Source organism: Heterodontus francisci, chromosome 15, assembly GCF_036365525.1.
Source record: "Heterodontus francisci isolate sHetFra1 chromosome 15, sHetFra1.hap1, whole genome shotgun sequence".
Classification (NCBI taxonomy): Eukaryota; Metazoa; Chordata; class Chondrichthyes; order Heterodontiformes; family Heterodontidae; genus Heterodontus; species Heterodontus francisci.
In genome coordinates, this window is record NC_090385.1 from 47447258 (window position 1) to 47464210 (window position 16953).

Genomic DNA, 16953 nt, shown 5'->3' on the forward strand with positions numbered 1-16953 from the left:
TATTAGATAGGCTGTCTGTACTTAAAGTGGATAAGGCACCAGGACCAGATGAGATGCATCCAAAGATACTGAGGGAAGTGAGGGTGGAAATCACAGAGGCACTGGTCATAATTTTCCAGTCTTCCTTAGACTTGAGGATGGTGCCAGAGGTCGATAGGTAAATTGGCCATTGCAAATTGCCCCTAGTGTAGGTAGGTGGTAGGAGAATTGAGGAAAGGTGGGGATGTGGTAAGAATATGGAATTAGTGTAGGATTAGTATAAATGGGTGGTTGATGGTCGGCACAGACTCGGTGGGCCGAAGGGCCTGTTTCAGTGCTGTATCTCTCTATGACTCTATGACCGGAGAATTGCAAACATTACACCCTTGTTCAAAAAAAGGTGTAAAGAAACGCCCAGCAACTACAGGCCAGTCAGTTTAACTTCGATAGTGGGAAAACTTCTAGAAAAAATAATTTGCATGGACAAATGCAAGTTAATTAAGGAAAGCCAGCATGGATTTCTTAAGAGAAAATCATGTTTAACTAACTTTCTGGGGTTTTTTGAGAAGGTAACGGAGAGGGTTGATGAGGGCAACACTGTTGAGGTGGTGTACATGGACTTTCAGAAGGTATTTGATACAGTGCCACACAACAGACTTGTGAGCAAACTTGTAGCTCATGGAATAAAAGGGACGGTAGCAACATGGATACGAAATTGGCTGAGTTACAGGAAGCAAAGTGGTTAGTGGATGTTTTTCGGGCTGGAGGAAGGTTTGTAGCAGAGTTCCCCAGGGGTCACTGTTGGGACCCTTGCTTTTCCTGATATATATTAATGACCTAGACCTTGGTGTACAGGGCACAATTTCAAAGTTTGCAGATGATATGAAACTTGGAAGCATTGTGAACTGTGAGGAGGATAGTGTAGAACTTCAAAAGGACATAGACAAGTTGGTGGAATGGGCAGACAGGTGGCAGATGATGTTCAATGTGGAGAAATATGAAGTGATTCATTTTGGTAGGAAGAACATGGAGACACAATATAAAATAAAGGGTACAGGAGCAGAGGGACCTGGTTGTATATGTCTATAAGTCATTGAAGGTGGCAGGACAGATTGAGAGAGGGTTCATAAAGTATACAGTATCATGGGCTTTATTAGTAGGGGCATAGAGTACAAGAGCAAGGAAGTTATTTTGAACTTGTATAAGACACTAGTTCGGCCACAGCTGGAGTATTGCGTCCAGTTCTGGGCGACGCACTTTAGGAAAGACGTGAGGGCATTGAAGAGAGTACAGAAAAGATTCACGAGATTGGTTCCAGGGAAGAGGAATTTCAGTTATGAAGATAAATTGGAGAAGTTTTCCTTGAAGAGAAGGCTGAGAGGTGATTTGATAGAGGTATTCAAAATCATGAGGGGTCTTAGAGTAGATAGAGAGAAATTGTTCCCACTTGTGAAAGGATCGAGAACGAGAGGGCACAGATTTCAAGTATTTGGTAAGAGAAGCAAAACTGACATGAGGAAAAAGTTTTTCATGCAGTCAGTGGTTAAGGCCTGGAATGCGCTGTCTGAGAATGTGGTGGAGACAGGTTCAATTGAAGCATTCAAAAGGGAATTAGACAGTTATATGAAAAGGAAGAATGTGCAGGGTTACGGGGAAAAGGCAGTGGAATGGAACTGAGGGAATTGCTCTTTTGGAGAGCCATGCGGACACAATGGGCCAAATGGCCTCCTGAACTGTAATGATTCTGTGATATACTAACAGATCTTTCATGACACTGCTCCTGGTAGGATGGAAGATATGTTATTTCGTAAGAATAAGAGCATTACACCATGTAATGCAGTGTACTATCATGATGCTAAAGCACAGGTGTGGGTGACTTAGTGTGTCCTAAAGCCAGAAATTGTTACTTGCTGTGCCTTTGCTGAGTCATTTAGAAGTTGATGTTCTTAGGCAGCTGCTCAGTTCAGTTGGCGGCGGCAGCAGCAACAAAACTTGTATTTATTTAATGATTTTAACATAATAAAACGTCTCAAGGCACTTTGCAGGATTGAGATGAGCAAGGTAGTAAGATGATCTGTAGAATATGATAAATGATGGACTAAAGAACATGGCCTCAAAATTCTGAGATTCAGGAAATGTGAAGAGAGCCTGGGGAGCCAGAGTTTAGGGAAGAATCCAGATCTGCCAGGTTTCTGTCCCAGGTAAAACATTGTAGTCGTTGGGAGAAGCAGCTGGGTTTTCCAAATCCCTCAACATCATGGCTACATGTGGAGTTTCCAGGCTAGCCTGGGATTTTGGCCTGTAATACCCTTGTAAGGCCTAACGAACTCTCATCAGCTGAAAACTGACATGAGTTCCATTGAGGGGGATGTAATGGTCTCAGAATTGTACCATCTAAAACTAATTGATCCCTCTGAATTGATTATCTTTCCAAGCTTAACTGTTAGCTCCTGTAGAAGCATTATAAAAAGGTCACATTACATACAAACGCAAGCTCAAGGAACAGCATCCCATTTACTGATTTAGGCACACTACAGCCTGCCAGACTGAACATTGAGTTCAGTCATTTCAGAGCATGACAGGCCCCCCATTTTCCTTTTTTTTTTAGTTACTTTTTCTTTTTCCTTTTTTTATATATATTCTTTTGTGTTTATTTTATTTTATTTCATCTTAGTTTGTTCAGTTTGCTTACTCACTGTTTTTTTCATGTTTGTACTTGCGGCTGTTAAATTTTCAGTCCGTTAACACCCTTTCTGTACTAATGCTTTGTCTTTCAACACACCAGTAACATATCTTTGCTCCACGACCTTCTGGTCAGCTATTCTGTGACCTTGTCCTGTCTACACCTTCTTTGTTATCTCTTGCCTCACCCCCACTTTAACTTGCTTATAACCTTTTACATTTCTAATATTTGCCAGTTCTGAAGAAGGGTCACTGACCTGAAATGTTAACTCTGCTTCTCATTCCACAGATGCTGCCAGACCTGCTGAGTATTGCCAGCATTTCTTGTTTTTATTTCACATTACTTACTGTTCGGTCTTTCCTTGGCACGTGTTACGCCATAAGTGTGGTATGACGCCACTCTGATTTTCTGGGTAATTGTCGTGGCAGGTGCCTCTGCTGCTCCCTTACAGGTGCAGGCCACACAACCTGATTACATTAATCAGAACAGGATCTATTTCTACAGACATAGTGGGCAGAATTTTCAGTCTCTGGAGGAGGCGGGACTGGAGGCGGGCGAGGCTGCAATTTCTTGTCACCGGCTGGTGCTCTGGTTTGCCGGCATGTTCCTGCCTCCAAACCATTCTGGAACATGCCAGTTTTGGGGGGGTGATGGCTACCCACCTGCAAGCAGCGGGTAGCCTATTAAGATAGTTCAAGGGCCTATTAAGGCCAATGTTCTGAGGCCTCCCACAGTGGCCATGCACGACCAATGCATTGAGGCGATCAGGGAGCCAGCACTCCAGCATTGTTTCCAACCAGACCTCCACCGCCCCCCCCCTGCAGTTGACATTCCGAGATGGCCACAGTTCCTCCTTCAGGATGGTGGTTTGGCAGCTGTGCCCAATTTTGTTTGAACCTTTATTGAAAAGTCTTCAGAGTGCCTCCATCTTGAGGTGCCCTTTCTCTTTTCCTGACATTGGCAGCTCCTACCTCTGGTGGGGCTGCTGATCTCTCAGGGCTGGAGGACCTCCTATTGGCTGTCCAGTTCCAGTAGCCCACCCACCATCCTTAATTGGACGGCAAGCATGCACCCTGGCCAGCTGTTCAAAAGTTGCGCTGGGCCTCAGGCGCCAACACGATACTGGGTCGAAAACCTGACCCCAGAATTAAAATTTAGCCCAGTGTGGCCAGCACCTTCACTCCGCATCAAGTCTGTTGCTGGTTTTCCAGGATCTTAAACCCTATATCTACAGGGAAGGAGGGAGGAAGTCTGTAGTAAAGGGGCAACCCAGCAAAGCCAGGGACCTGGAGTTCCTTACAAATTAAACAGCAGGACCTTGTCCATAACTAGTAATATTTGAAAATGGAATCAGCCACACAGACTAACACTATTAAAAATGGTACAATACTTGACAAAACCTATTTAAAAGGATATTCATTGTGCTTTAGGTCTCAGCTTATTAATTCAGAGCTATCTGAATTGGATTCTGTTAGCAGTTTATTTGTTGAATTCAATTTGAGCTGTGCTGTGCCATCTTAAGACTAGAATCTATAATATGCAATATTAGGAAGCACTTAGGCTTAGCAGAAATGGATTTGTAAAAGGCCTAATTTAGTAAACATATTTGAGGACATATTTGCGTATAGAACTGCATTGTTAATGCTACATTTGAACATTCAAAAAGCTTTCAGTAAAGCAATGCATGTACCATTTTTGTGATGGTTAAAGCTAAGGATATTAAGGACACATTGGTGGCAAGGATCAAGAGAGCAAATAGGTGTTACCTCATTTGGCAAGATGTAGCTAGTGGCATGACTCAGGGATTGGTGTTGGAGTCTGTCCTGTTCTCCACATATATATGATTTGAACATGGACATAAAGTTTGTTGATAAAATCAAAACTAGTGGCAAGGGAAACTATGTAAGGGAGACTACAGAAGGATATTGACAATTGAGTGGTAGATGCAGTTCAACATAGATAATGAAAAAGTTACATATTTTGGAAATAAGGACAGGTAAAGGAAATGTGCCCTAAATAATTAAGTTCTTAATGGAATGAATAGAGAGATCTATAGTTAAAATTATACCAATTTTTAAAAGTGAGATTGCTGTCATAAAAGGGAAATGGGATTCTGGGTTTTGGATAAATGGGCTTTAAGTGCAAAAACAAGGAAATGATTAAGATATTGGTTAAGCTAGAGTGAAGTATTGTGTGCAGTTTTGAGCACCCATTTTTGGAGAGTACATTGACATTGGTGCCATTGGGACAGATGCAATGGTAATTTACTAGAATGATAACTAGGGCTAAAAGAATACAGTTACATTGAGAAACTAGAATTGTATTCGTTGGATAATCTGATTGAAAATTTCAAAATTTTGAGGGTAAGTGATGAAAGATTATTTCCAATACTCAATGAATCAATAACATGGGGCATAAATTCAGGATTTACACTAGAGTGTGAGGTTAGAATCAATTTTTCACATAAGGGATTATTACAGTTTTGAATGCGTTACCACTGATGGCCATTGAAACTAAGTTAGTCACAGCATTTAAGAGGAAATTAGATGAACACTTGAAGAGGAAAAATATTTCATGGTATGAGGAAAGACAAGGGAAATGGAATAAAGACAGGTAACTCTGATGTGGACTTTGTTCTGGAAAAGGCACATGGGCCAAATGGCTCCCTTCCATGCCGAAATTTCTATGATTCTATTATCGTTGCTTGTATTCAGTGACCTCTGTGGATATGGTATCAGCTGTGGGAGTTTCCGTCATCATGTTCACTCTTGCTTGTGCATCACAATCTTATCTCGGTGATTCTTTCTGTATTTACTAGGCCTGAACCTGTTTACAGCACGGTGATCAAACAGAGTGGCCAACCTGAGCCACCTCCATCTCCTAATGGGTATACCAGTATAACTCGTAACATGCATCCTTGTCTCTCATCCGGTCCCACTCGCAACGCTGTCAGCCAGGGAGTTGATATTATCTCCAGCAGGTACTAACACCGCTTCAAAAGCTTCAGCATATGCAACCCGCTTGTGCCTAACACAGATTGGTGTGCTGATTAATACCTGCGCCATGGCTGCAGTCTAGCCTAATGTTATCAGCTAGCATGCTTTCACATTTCAAGTTCTGAACAGTGGAGTAAAAACAATTGACAATTAAAAAGTACAGAGATAAGAATTGCAGAAATGTGGTTCCCAGTCCTTTCTCTTCCTTGATGTGCTGGAAATTAGCAACTTTCAACCAAACACTTCCCTTGCAATTTGTAAAGTGGGTGCAGCACAAAAACCATCTCCCAACTGGTTCAGAGATTTGATTAAGGAGCAAGCTGCAATGAGAGTAACATCTGGACATTTGAATTAAGTACTTTCTTTTCTGACCCACCTCCTACTGCAAGGGAATTACATTTAGAAAATATTAGTCATAATGTGTTGATGAAATAGGATTTAAACTGATCATATAAAGTTAATTCGTTCAAGTCATTGTCACACATCGCATGTGATCTCACCTGTGTATGGATTGTTTTGGTAAATCTCAGCATTTCTTTTACTTTCTTCCACTGGAGAGAGAGAACCAAAGAGAATCCTATGGAAGAGGGGGCTCCCCCAGTATCCATCATGGTAATGAAAGCTCTTTATTAAAACTATAAACCCTTAGTAGTGCTTGAATGCTACATTAATACTGCCAGTTTACCATACTCCTGCTTTCACTGTTCCATAACAAAAATCATTAGGAAACACATGCAGATCCCACTGTCAGGCAGGCTGTGAATAGAAAAAGAGGATAGTAAAGTGAAAAAAATCATCAGTGGCATCTTGCCAACTTGCTGTTGCAAGCTATGTTTTTTAGTGTAAGGTGGCAGAGGCATACACAGCCAACCAAAAATCCCATACCAACATTCCAACATTGACACCTCAATGACCTACAGTGACAGAACTTAATTTCTAAAAGAGCTAATCTTTCCATTAGGACATTTTTTTTAAAGAGGAACTCTTTCCTTGGGCACCCTTGAATTCTTATTAATTTAATATTGTTTGATTTCTGTTACTTTTGAATATTTTGTTCAAACACTGAATGCTAAAGGCACCATCAGCCTCTAACTTGTTTCCTAGACAGAATGTAACAATCAAACATGTGAGTTTAAAAAATCATATTACTCGGAAACTAAATTATTTAGTCAGATTTAAAATATTGCAAAATCCAAAATAAGCTATAGCCTTGCAGCTATGTGCTAAATTGAATGTGCCGTACAGTGAATAACTATAATTGGTAAATGGTCAGCATAGTTTGGAGCCTCAATTACAAAATGGTCAGCATGATGCACAGCTCCTCCTCTTTAATCTCAAAGTTACAATCTATTATAACAATCTCATAACGAAGTTCTATTAGATTCACAGAGGAGCACATATAATGAGATGATGAATGCTTAAGCAAATTAACTATGTCAGTCTTGTGATTGTCTAATAATAGTTGGGGTAAAATCAGGTTGCAATATACTGTGTAAAGAGACCAATTAAATGTCCTCACAAAATGTCCTTCAGCTGCCTCTGCTGCTTGCCCTTTCTTCTTTCCTAACAGGCCAAATTTCTTCTCAGTGCCCTATCTACCCTAGCACTCCTTCTCTCTAACATATCTTCTTATGCCCTCTCTAAGCTCAACTCGTCATGAGTTTGAACTTCTGTTCCCTAGACGTCACTAGCATTAAACTCTTGATCACTTCTCTAACTGGACCCTGTGCTTCCTGCTTTGCAAATGGTTCCTTCTCCTAGATACTGTTCCCCTCTCTTTCAAAACTCACCTAATTATCTTTCATGAAACCCAATCTCACCTCCTCTGTCTGCTAACTATTACCTTATCTCCAACTTGCCTTTACTCTCCTAAATCAGTGTCCGTCTCTTCTGCCCATTTGAATCCTTCCAATCATGTTCTGTCCTTCCAATATCACATAAATGGCACTTATCCAAAGTGAAAAATAACATTCTATGTGACTTTGGCTGTGGTGCATTTTCTTTCCTTGTCCTTGTTGAAAGTAAATTGCCAAATTCTCCTCCAGCATCCTCTTTCTGTTGTCCAGCTCACCTGAGACTGCACTTGGTTGGTTCCACTCTTATCAATTTGGCCCTATCCAGATTATCTCTAACAATGGTAGCTCTTTCCACCCCTACATTGTCATATCACCTTAGAAGTTCCTTCAAGAATCTATCCTTGGCCTCCTCTTACTCATCTACATATGACCCCTGGGGAACATTGGCCACAGATATGGAATGAACTTCCCAATACATACTGGTGACACCTAGCTCAGTCCTTCCATTGTCATCCATCTTGGATGAGGTTCCGTTTTCTCCAGCTAAACATCAGGATGATCAAAGCCACAGTTTTCAGCCCTCACCTTAAAATCTATATCCTTGACGACAACACCACGCCCCAAGCTGAACCAGAGTGTTCGCAGCCTCAGCTTTTGTTAAACCCCAAGGTAAGCTTCTGAAAGAAATTTTAAAAAGAATTTGCACTAATATAGAACTTACATTCATATTCCTTTTTCAGTGAACCTTAATGGATAACTGAATAGAACTCTTAACATAAATACCACAGGAACCCTTAACAACTTAATATCAGATAAGATCTATATTAGCCAGTTAGGCTTCCTTCCTGACCAGATTTATTTATATATATATATATATATATGTAGACAACAGTGACCACACTTCAAAAGTACCTTGTTGACTGGGATGTCCTCAGGTTGTGAAAGGTGTTATATAAATGTTTCTTTCTTATTAATAGCAATTCACTGTTATTAAAGTACCAGGAAAAGATTATCAAAGTATGACATATTTCCTTCCAAATCTAAACTGATTCTTTTAATGTGAGTTTACAGACAGTTTTTAAAATTAAAAAAAATATAAATGTTAAGTCCTGATCTCAAAATAGTTTTTCTTCTTTTCACATTATGAGGATGGTCAAGACCTGTGTTGCTTTGAGCATGTACTTTGCAGGTTGGTACAGGCATCCAGTTTCAGATCTACATATTTTGTCCCAGTCTGTTCCCAATAAAAAAAATGCATTTTTTACCAGCTTTTTATTTCTTCAAGGCATACCAAAATGGTTTCCTATCCAGTGAAATACATTTGAAGTGTCGTCAGTGTATGCAAATGTGACAGAAAACTTATACACAAACTGATCTCTCAAACAGCAAATTAAATAGTCAGTTTTTGTTGGTAATGGTGAAGGCAGGAATATTTGTCAGAAAACCAGAAGATCTATTATCAGTGCAGCATGAGTTAAGTCTGCTTAAAAATTTCTTTCAACTGAAAAATTATTTTGAGACAAATCTAGAAGCAATTACCTGCTTACCTAATGTGATAAGATGGCAGTGAAATCAGGTGACTGGAAATTGAGTCTGAAGGACCAGTACTGCATGTGTTAAACTGCTCTTTTCATGGAGAATGCACCACTGCACCCATTTTATTAAATATTCAAGCTTGGAACATTTCAGATGCCTGTGATTTGGTTCTAAGCGATTTGCACTGGATTTCATTGACCGTGCATGTGCTGACTTTTGTCATCAGTATTACTGATGTTCTGGGATGGTAGGGAGAGTACAGCCAGTGTTGGAATGAAGCTCTATAGCCTCACAATGAAAGTGTCCACTGCTGACTAAGCACAGAGCAGCATTGATATAAGAATTCTGGCAAAATCTGCAACTTTCATACATGCTGTCCCAAAAAAACACTTTCTAGCATGACCATTCTGTGTGCAAATTGGGCAGAATAGTAGTTTTTTCAGTAACTGCCAGTAATCAGTTCAAGCTACTCCATGAGAAGTTCTCTGTCAGTATGGTTACCCCCTCTGTTGTTAGATTGTCTTCTGTCAATAATGAAAATAGTGTTAAGCTAAAAGGAAATAAACTATTGGGTTAAAATTCAAATCAAATGAGGTTGTATTGTTGCAGTGTAAATGTCGGCAGATCCATTTGGAATGTTGTACATAGTCTAATTGCCTAATCGTAGGAAAGATATTGCCTTTGAAACAGTGAAAAGCAAGCAAAGAAAATTCTGTCCAAACATTTCTCAATTATGATCCAAATTATTCACACTGAGAATCTCAGGAGGGTTCTAGTTCTTTGGCAGTGAATACTTGTGTAGCTCTAATTCCCTGGATGTGAGTATGAGTATGGCTATGGCTTTGATTATGTGGCAATAATGGTGAATGTGTTGGCTCTTTGATGCTGTGTTGGATATGTTTCACAATTGCAGCACACTAATTATTTGGTTCAGGCTATTTGCATTTTGGATAACTTGCAGGCCAGATGAGTCCCAACATTCTATATGAATTACATGACAGTAACACAGTTGACTTTTCAGATGAATAACAACAATGGTGACTCAACATCCATGATTGTTTTTTTGGAAGTTTAACTGGAATGAGGAAAATATATTTGTGGATTTTGGACCCTTAGCAGACTTTGCTTTTAATGATGCATGAATTGTTCTGAAGGGTTTAAGATTTAAATTATGTACAACATTCTGGTTGCTTCAGATCTACAAATGATCAGACGTTAGAGAATGTTTCTCTGATTGTTTCACAACTGTCTCCCAGCAGCTGTACCCTGTTGTGTTCCCCTCATATCCAGGTTCCTCTGTTTTAAGGCGTTCAGGTTCTAATTCTGTCTCCTCCTCAGCAATCTCAATTCAATGCCTTTCTGAAGACCAAAATTGTGGAGCACCCTGTGGGCCACAGGTCCTGAGGCAACATTTGGAGCACATTGGAGAGAGTCCCAGGGCAATTAATATTTTCTGAGTCTGTGCATCCAGGTGGCTGAGTATTTGAGCAAGGATTTGGATCTACTGCTTTATGAAACTGTTCTCTTGGGTTCTTTGCTGTTCCTCCTCTTTTTCTCCTCCAACATATATATCACAAAGAGAGCAGTCTGCACTGGGAAGCCCTTGCAGTGTATTCTAGGAATATTTTGAAAACAAAAAACAGCCTTAGAAGAAGACTTCCAAATGAAGCTATGAGCTTTAAAAACAAAAAGCAAAAAAAATTGACAAAAGACCAATGAAAAGTAAATGTTTAGTCTCTGTAAAAGCATAATGAAACATAGCAAATTATCTTTAAGAATAAAGCAACCTTCCTCTGCTGTCATGCTATTTTATAGTGGTATAAGTTAGACTGGTGGTTCTTGGGCATAAATGATGGGTTTAGGACATGACATGGGTTGAATTTTGCAGCTAGGTCACAGGCATCACTTCCGTTTGGGTGGATATCGGCTGGCCACACACAATCGTCTGGCGACCGGCCACTTAACTGTGGGGAGGCATGGGAACTGACCACTGAGAGTGCAGAGGTGGGATGGGAGGCAGCGTCCGGTGATGGTGCAATCTTTAAAAGGCTGCCAGCGCTACATGTAATGGAGACTGCCTGGAATGGTGAGAGGTCTAAGGAAACCTGCAGCCAAAATAGCAGAGGAAGATCCAGGTGGCCTACCTGCAGGCTCTTCTCCAGGCTGTAAGAGCAAGGCAGGAGGTCATCGTCCCCAGGGACAGAAGGAGCAGACCAGTCTGACTGATCAAACAAGCCTGGATGGAGATTGCAGAGGAGGTCAGCAGCTGTCGAGTCACCCCCAGCACCTGGATCCAGTGCCACAAGCGGGTCAATGACCTTATTCAGTCTGCCAAGGTGAGTAATCCATATCTCTTTTCCCTTTGGGGCCCACATGTGGCAAAATGAGAGGATGCGTTTGGAGAGGGAATAACCACCCAGTCATTGGCAAAGGAGTCAGGCAGCAACATATCCTGTCAGAGGCATGGCTGCATCTCGTGAGAAGCACCCATCTGTGATTGCTGACTACCACAAGGTTCCTTGAGGGTGGCCGTATGCAGGAGGCATTTGTGTGTTCCTAACATGGACAACTGGGCTGCCACAGCTTAGACATTGTACTTGTCTCTGTGGAGAGACGTTTGATAGTGTATTTGGCACTATATTAAATATAATTATTTAAAAATATGTTTATGCTAATATGTATGTCAGTACAGGAAGTGATGCAATATCACGTGATTCAGTTCTCTTGCACAGTCAGTTAGCACATGTAAGCTGAATCAACAACACGTCTCTATTAAAGCTTGGCATTCAAAACCTTTATGCCGGCCATTCAGCTTCGTTTGTATTAGTCTGGAAAGAGGTCATACAACAGAGACTAACAGTGTTCATCTTTCTGCTTGCAAGAGAAGACAGTCCATAACTTCAAGGATTGGGCAAAGACCAGCGGAGGCGTACCATTCCTGTTCATCCTGACCACCATGGAGGAGGAGGCCTTAGAACTAGCAGGGCAGCATGGCAGCCGCTCCATGGCTGATGGTGAGACAGGAGTGTCAACCCAAGAGAATGAGCGGCGGCGTATAGGGGCACACACAAGACATAGGTGCTCACCTCTCCGCCAATGGACACATGGAACTCCACAGTACGGATTGTTTAAATGCTGCAATGGGAAGCCCACAATCCCTCAATTTATCTGTTCTCTCATGTAGGTCAGGCTGAAGAGCAGAGAACTGGAGAGACTGGGGGCCAGCTGCTGCCTCGGAGGAGGAGGAGGGAGCTTCAGAGGATGCACTGTCACATCATTGCCCTGCACTCTCCACCAGCAGAGATACTCTCACATTGATGGGTATCCATTCGCACTTAGATTTGGAGACACAATCAGTTGAGCACAGCACAGACACACCCGAGCAGCTAACAGAGGACTGCCGGAGGCCAAGGCAATGCTGAGGCTGATGTGCCTCTTGTGTCATCGGCAAATGCTGCAGCTGCAACGTGAGGTAAGGGAACATCTGGCGGAGCTTCCAGGGGCTATGCCCAAGCATGTGCAGATGACGGAGGAGCCCATCCAGGTCTTGACTGCTGCCATGTCTCTCATGGGTGTGCACTTGGCTTCCTCCATGAAGCGATTGGCAACCTTCATGGAGAGCCATATCCAGCAGACCAGTCAGTGGATGCCGGAGATTTGCACAGGCCTGCATGCCATCGCCTTGTCCATGAGCTTATTGTAGCAGTGGCATGGCAAGAGGGATGAGATGCCTGAAGTCTCCACCAGGTTCTCCCGCTCCTCAGGTCAGCAGGGAAGTACAAGTGTTCTGTGCAAGGGAGGAGAAGCAGCTGCCTTTCGCAACTGGGGGATTCTCTCCAGCTGCTCCTGATGTGGACAGCAGCTCCTCAGCCCTTCTGGTAGTGACACCAGCACCTTAAAGAGCCACAGGCAGCCAGAGGATACCTGCCAAAGTCATCCTAAGCCATGGGGCAGAAAGGTCAGTAGCCTGCCTGTACTTCAGCTACAAGTGCAGGATGAGCACCAAGTAGGAGCATGCGTAAGAAATTTAAGAAGAGCATCTAGCTGCACTTGGGATTCACAGTTGAATAGAGTATCAAAATGTTAGGCCTGACATTTGTTGTGCCACTTAATCAAGGATTAATGAATTTCGCCCTACATCTCCTTTCAATTCTTGCTGCCCTTTGGGACTTCAATTACACCCTGGCTCCCTCAAGGGGCTGGTTGAGAGGGACCATGCGCGTGAGGTTAACATTTCACCCTTGCCACTATGCGATGTGCACCTGGGTGTTGGGCGATGAAGGAGGCGACAGCAGGGCTGCAGGAAGGTCATGCTTTATTGGTATGGCTCCAGCAGGTAGTACGGGTCATATGAAACGTATTAACACGTCCCAATCTTCCCTTGCGTCCATCTCATTGTGCCTTGCCTGTGGTCTCTGGGATCCTTCGTCTTGTATTGCCTGGTCAGGAGCCTCCTCCACATCCTCATCATTGGAGGTATCACAATTTACACGATCCTCATTGTTCAACACCTCCCCCCTCTGCAGTGCCAGGTCGTGCAGTGCACAGCAGACCACCACATTACGTGAGACCCTCGCTGGGGCATACTGGAGGGCTCTACCGGATTGATCAAGGCATCTGAATTGCATCTTGAGAAGGTCTATGGTCTGCTTAACCAGGTTGCCCTATTTGGCAGGTTTTGTACATCTCCTCTGCATTCGTGACTGGGTTCCTCAGTGGCGTTAGCAGCCACATTCTCAGTGGCTGGCTCTAGTCTCCTAGTATCCATTCCTGAAGGCGCATGGGGGAATGGAAAAGCTGTGGCACCTGGGACTTTTAAAAAATTCTTTCATGAGATTTGTTGCCCATCCATAATTGCCCTTGACAACTGAGAGGCTTGCTAGCCCATTTCAGAGGGCAGTTAAGTGTCAACCACATTGCTGGAATCACATGTAGGCCAGACTGGATATGGGTGGCAGAATTCCGTCCCTAAAGCACTTTAGTAAAGCAGATAGGTTTTTATGACAATTGCTGAGAGTTTCATGTCACCAATAGTGAGACTAGCATTTAATTCTAGATTTTTTTATTAATTGAATTTAAATTCCACCAACTGCCGTGGTGAGATTTGAACCTGTCCCCCCAGGGCATGAACCTGGGCCTTTGCAATACTAGTTCAATGACATTACCACTACGCCGCTGTCTCCCTAACTGCCAAAGTAGGTGTTGTGTCTGCTTCCCGGGAGCTGTGCACGCACCTGAAGGATCCTTCTACGGTAGTCGCAGACCAGTTATACATTGAATGAGTGGAACTCCTTCCTGTTGATGAAGGCCACTGGCTCGGCTGCAGGATCCTTGATGGCCACATGCATGTAGTCGATCACTGCACCTGGGGAAGTCCGGCGATGGCCCGAACCCAATTGCTCTCTCAGTTTGACTGTCTGGTTCGGGTGCAGCAACACACATACTCACTGACCCTCTTGAATAGGCATTGGTCACCACCTTGCTGCATCGATGCACTGCCAACTGTGAGATCCCATAGATATCTCCAGTGGATCCCTGGAAAGATCTGGAGGCGTAGAGGTTCAGTGCCACCGTGACCTTCAGCCCCACTGGCATTGGGTGTCCACCACCTCTTATGGGGCTCGGCTTGTCCTCCAGCAAGACACACAGATCAGTAATGGCCTCCATGGAGAGGCGCAGTCTTCGCAGACACTGCCGCTCGGACATTTACTCATCGTTGCGTCTAGGACAGTAGACCCACTCTGGAGGGTACCCTCTTCTGTGCTCAGGATGCTGGTTGCATGCCCAACTGCCCCCTTCTCCTGCATCCCCACACTGAGGCAGGCCCTCCTGTTGCCCTGAGGTTGCAGATCTCCCACTGCCAGGGGCTGGTCTTCCCTTCCTCCATGCTGCTTATCCTTCCTCAACAGTGGCTCCAAAGCCTGCATAAATGAGGCCTATGGTAGGTGGCCTCTCTGTGTTCAAGCCTGTTTATGCAGACACCCTCCCCCCACCAACCTGCTTTTCCCCCATCTGTTTCTTCTGGTCAAGTACCACTGCCCCGATGGGACTCTGGCGGTGGAACCTCCTCTGTCCCAGATTCCCTCCCCCCCTCCTCCCGCCTCCCACATGTGTTGGCACCTTATCAGTCCTCTCCTGGCTTCATTTGCTGCTGCCCTCACTGCTCCACCCTTATTGGTATACCATGCTGGCTCTCTCAATGGCTACTGGATGAAGCCAGCACTGAGCTCTCGCTTGCTTGTCACCTCCTCTTAGCGAGCGAGTCTCTGAAGCTCCATGGTTCCAGTGCACTGTTAATAAAATTAATAAACTCCTGTAAAGTTGCTCTCAATTGGACAGTTAATTGGCTAAATTACCTTCCTGTTGCATCCATTCGTGACGTCCTCTCGCCGTGTCAGCCACCGTCGGGAAAACGGGGTAACGATGTGAAGACATCAGGCTTCCAGTCCTTATTCTCCCCTACCCTCCACCTCTCACCCTGCATCCAAACCCATTCCCAAAGGGCCTGGAAAATTTAGGCCATCATCTTGGCCTAAAGTCATTATTTGCATGGTTGCACTCATCCTAGAGTGGATTCATCTCACATCCTCTTTCAATTCTGGTAGAATTAAACTGGTGCATAATCTAGATGGGTGTAAGTCCCAAATTCCAACCCAGCCCATGATAGATTCGCCACATTTATGCCGTATCAAACTATTCGAATTTTGGGTTGGATTACCTTAAATCTTTAGGAATCTAGGTGATGACTACACCCTGGACACCACAGCCGCTACTGAGGAGGCTGGAAAATCACTTCCCACTGGATGTACCTGCATCTGAGGATGTGCCAACCTCCTCCTAGACAGAGGTCAAGGGGACTCTCAATATAGTGAGTCCCTACCCTCACACCCTAAGAGGTGGATAAAGGTTCCATCCTTGACAGTACACACATTAGCTTCCAATACAATTTTCTGGCCCTTACACCACATTTCCGCTGGAGTTATAACAGAAGTGCATTCTACGTCTTGACATTTGCAGCTCCTATTCTTTGTCTGTTTGACATTAATCTCAAACCTTAATTTGCTAAAACCATGGGATCCATTCATTTTATAACCTTGTCCATGATGTAAGCTCCCGACCAATTCACTAACCTGTCCTCAACATTACCAAATATTGGATGGAAGGTTTTTTAAAATGCATATTCCCAACACTTTCAACTCCAGTCGTTGAAACTTGTGATTACAAATGCATTTGTGTTGCAGCCCAAAGCAGACTGAGTTTATTATAGCACAGGCCTTGAGAGGTTGTTGGAAATGAACAGAATTATGGAGCAATTAAATGTCATGACACTTTTCTAAACATGAGCTCGGATAAGGTTGCTATGTGTGGAGCCTGTCACACATTCATAACATACCGAACAAGCAGCAGAGAAAGGCAAGGAAAAGAACAAGAGTATTAGAGAGGAGTTTCAGTAAATAGCCATGTTCACCGTCAACGTTTCTTCGTCCATGACAATCCCACGAAATCCAACAGTGAATCGGCAAGGATATCAGAAAATACAAAAGAAGGTACATCCTGGAAGGTAATGTGATTCTTAACCATTTTTACTCAAGTGGCCACATATACATTCAAAGAAATGTTTGATTCATTTGATTCACTTTCCTCAAACACAATACACATTCACTTGTATATGTGCATACACACATACAGTGTAAGAATTTGTACTGTCCAAAAGCAGTTATTTTTGTTCAATAAATCAAGAAACTACCAGACTTACTGTGAGGTTTTGCATACAATTAAAGTGCATTGTTCTGTTTAAGGGGTTTACTGATAATAGAGAGGGTCAGCTCCAGTTTTCAAGAGATTTAAACATGCCGTATTTGCAGAGATTTTGTTTAAAAAGTTTCTGTGATTGGACTTGCTCCCGTATCAGTTCTAAGTTGGGAATATTTTCAGTACTGAATCAGCTTTAGGTGTGTGTCAA

At 43.1% G+C, this 16953-nt stretch overlaps 1 protein-coding gene across 1 annotated transcript in view; it reads left to right on the forward strand.

Moving 5' to 3' along the window:
* LOC137377412 (disks large homolog 3-like) overlaps window positions 1-16953 on the forward strand; it is a 550827-nt gene that overhangs the window by 385305 nt on the left and 148569 nt on the right. Inside the window, exons 10-15 of the mRNA XM_068046991.1 lie at window positions 5481-5642; window positions 6189-6270; window positions 7998-8123; window positions 8432-8471; window positions 11873-12004; window positions 12377-12689. Of these exons, the coding sequence (XP_067903092.1) occupies window positions 5481-5642; window positions 6189-6270; window positions 7998-8123; window positions 8432-8471; window positions 11873-12004; window positions 12377-12689 (855 nt within the window). The remainder of the gene's footprint in view (window positions 1-5480; window positions 5643-6188; window positions 6271-7997; window positions 8124-8431; window positions 8472-11872; window positions 12005-12376; window positions 12690-16953) is intronic.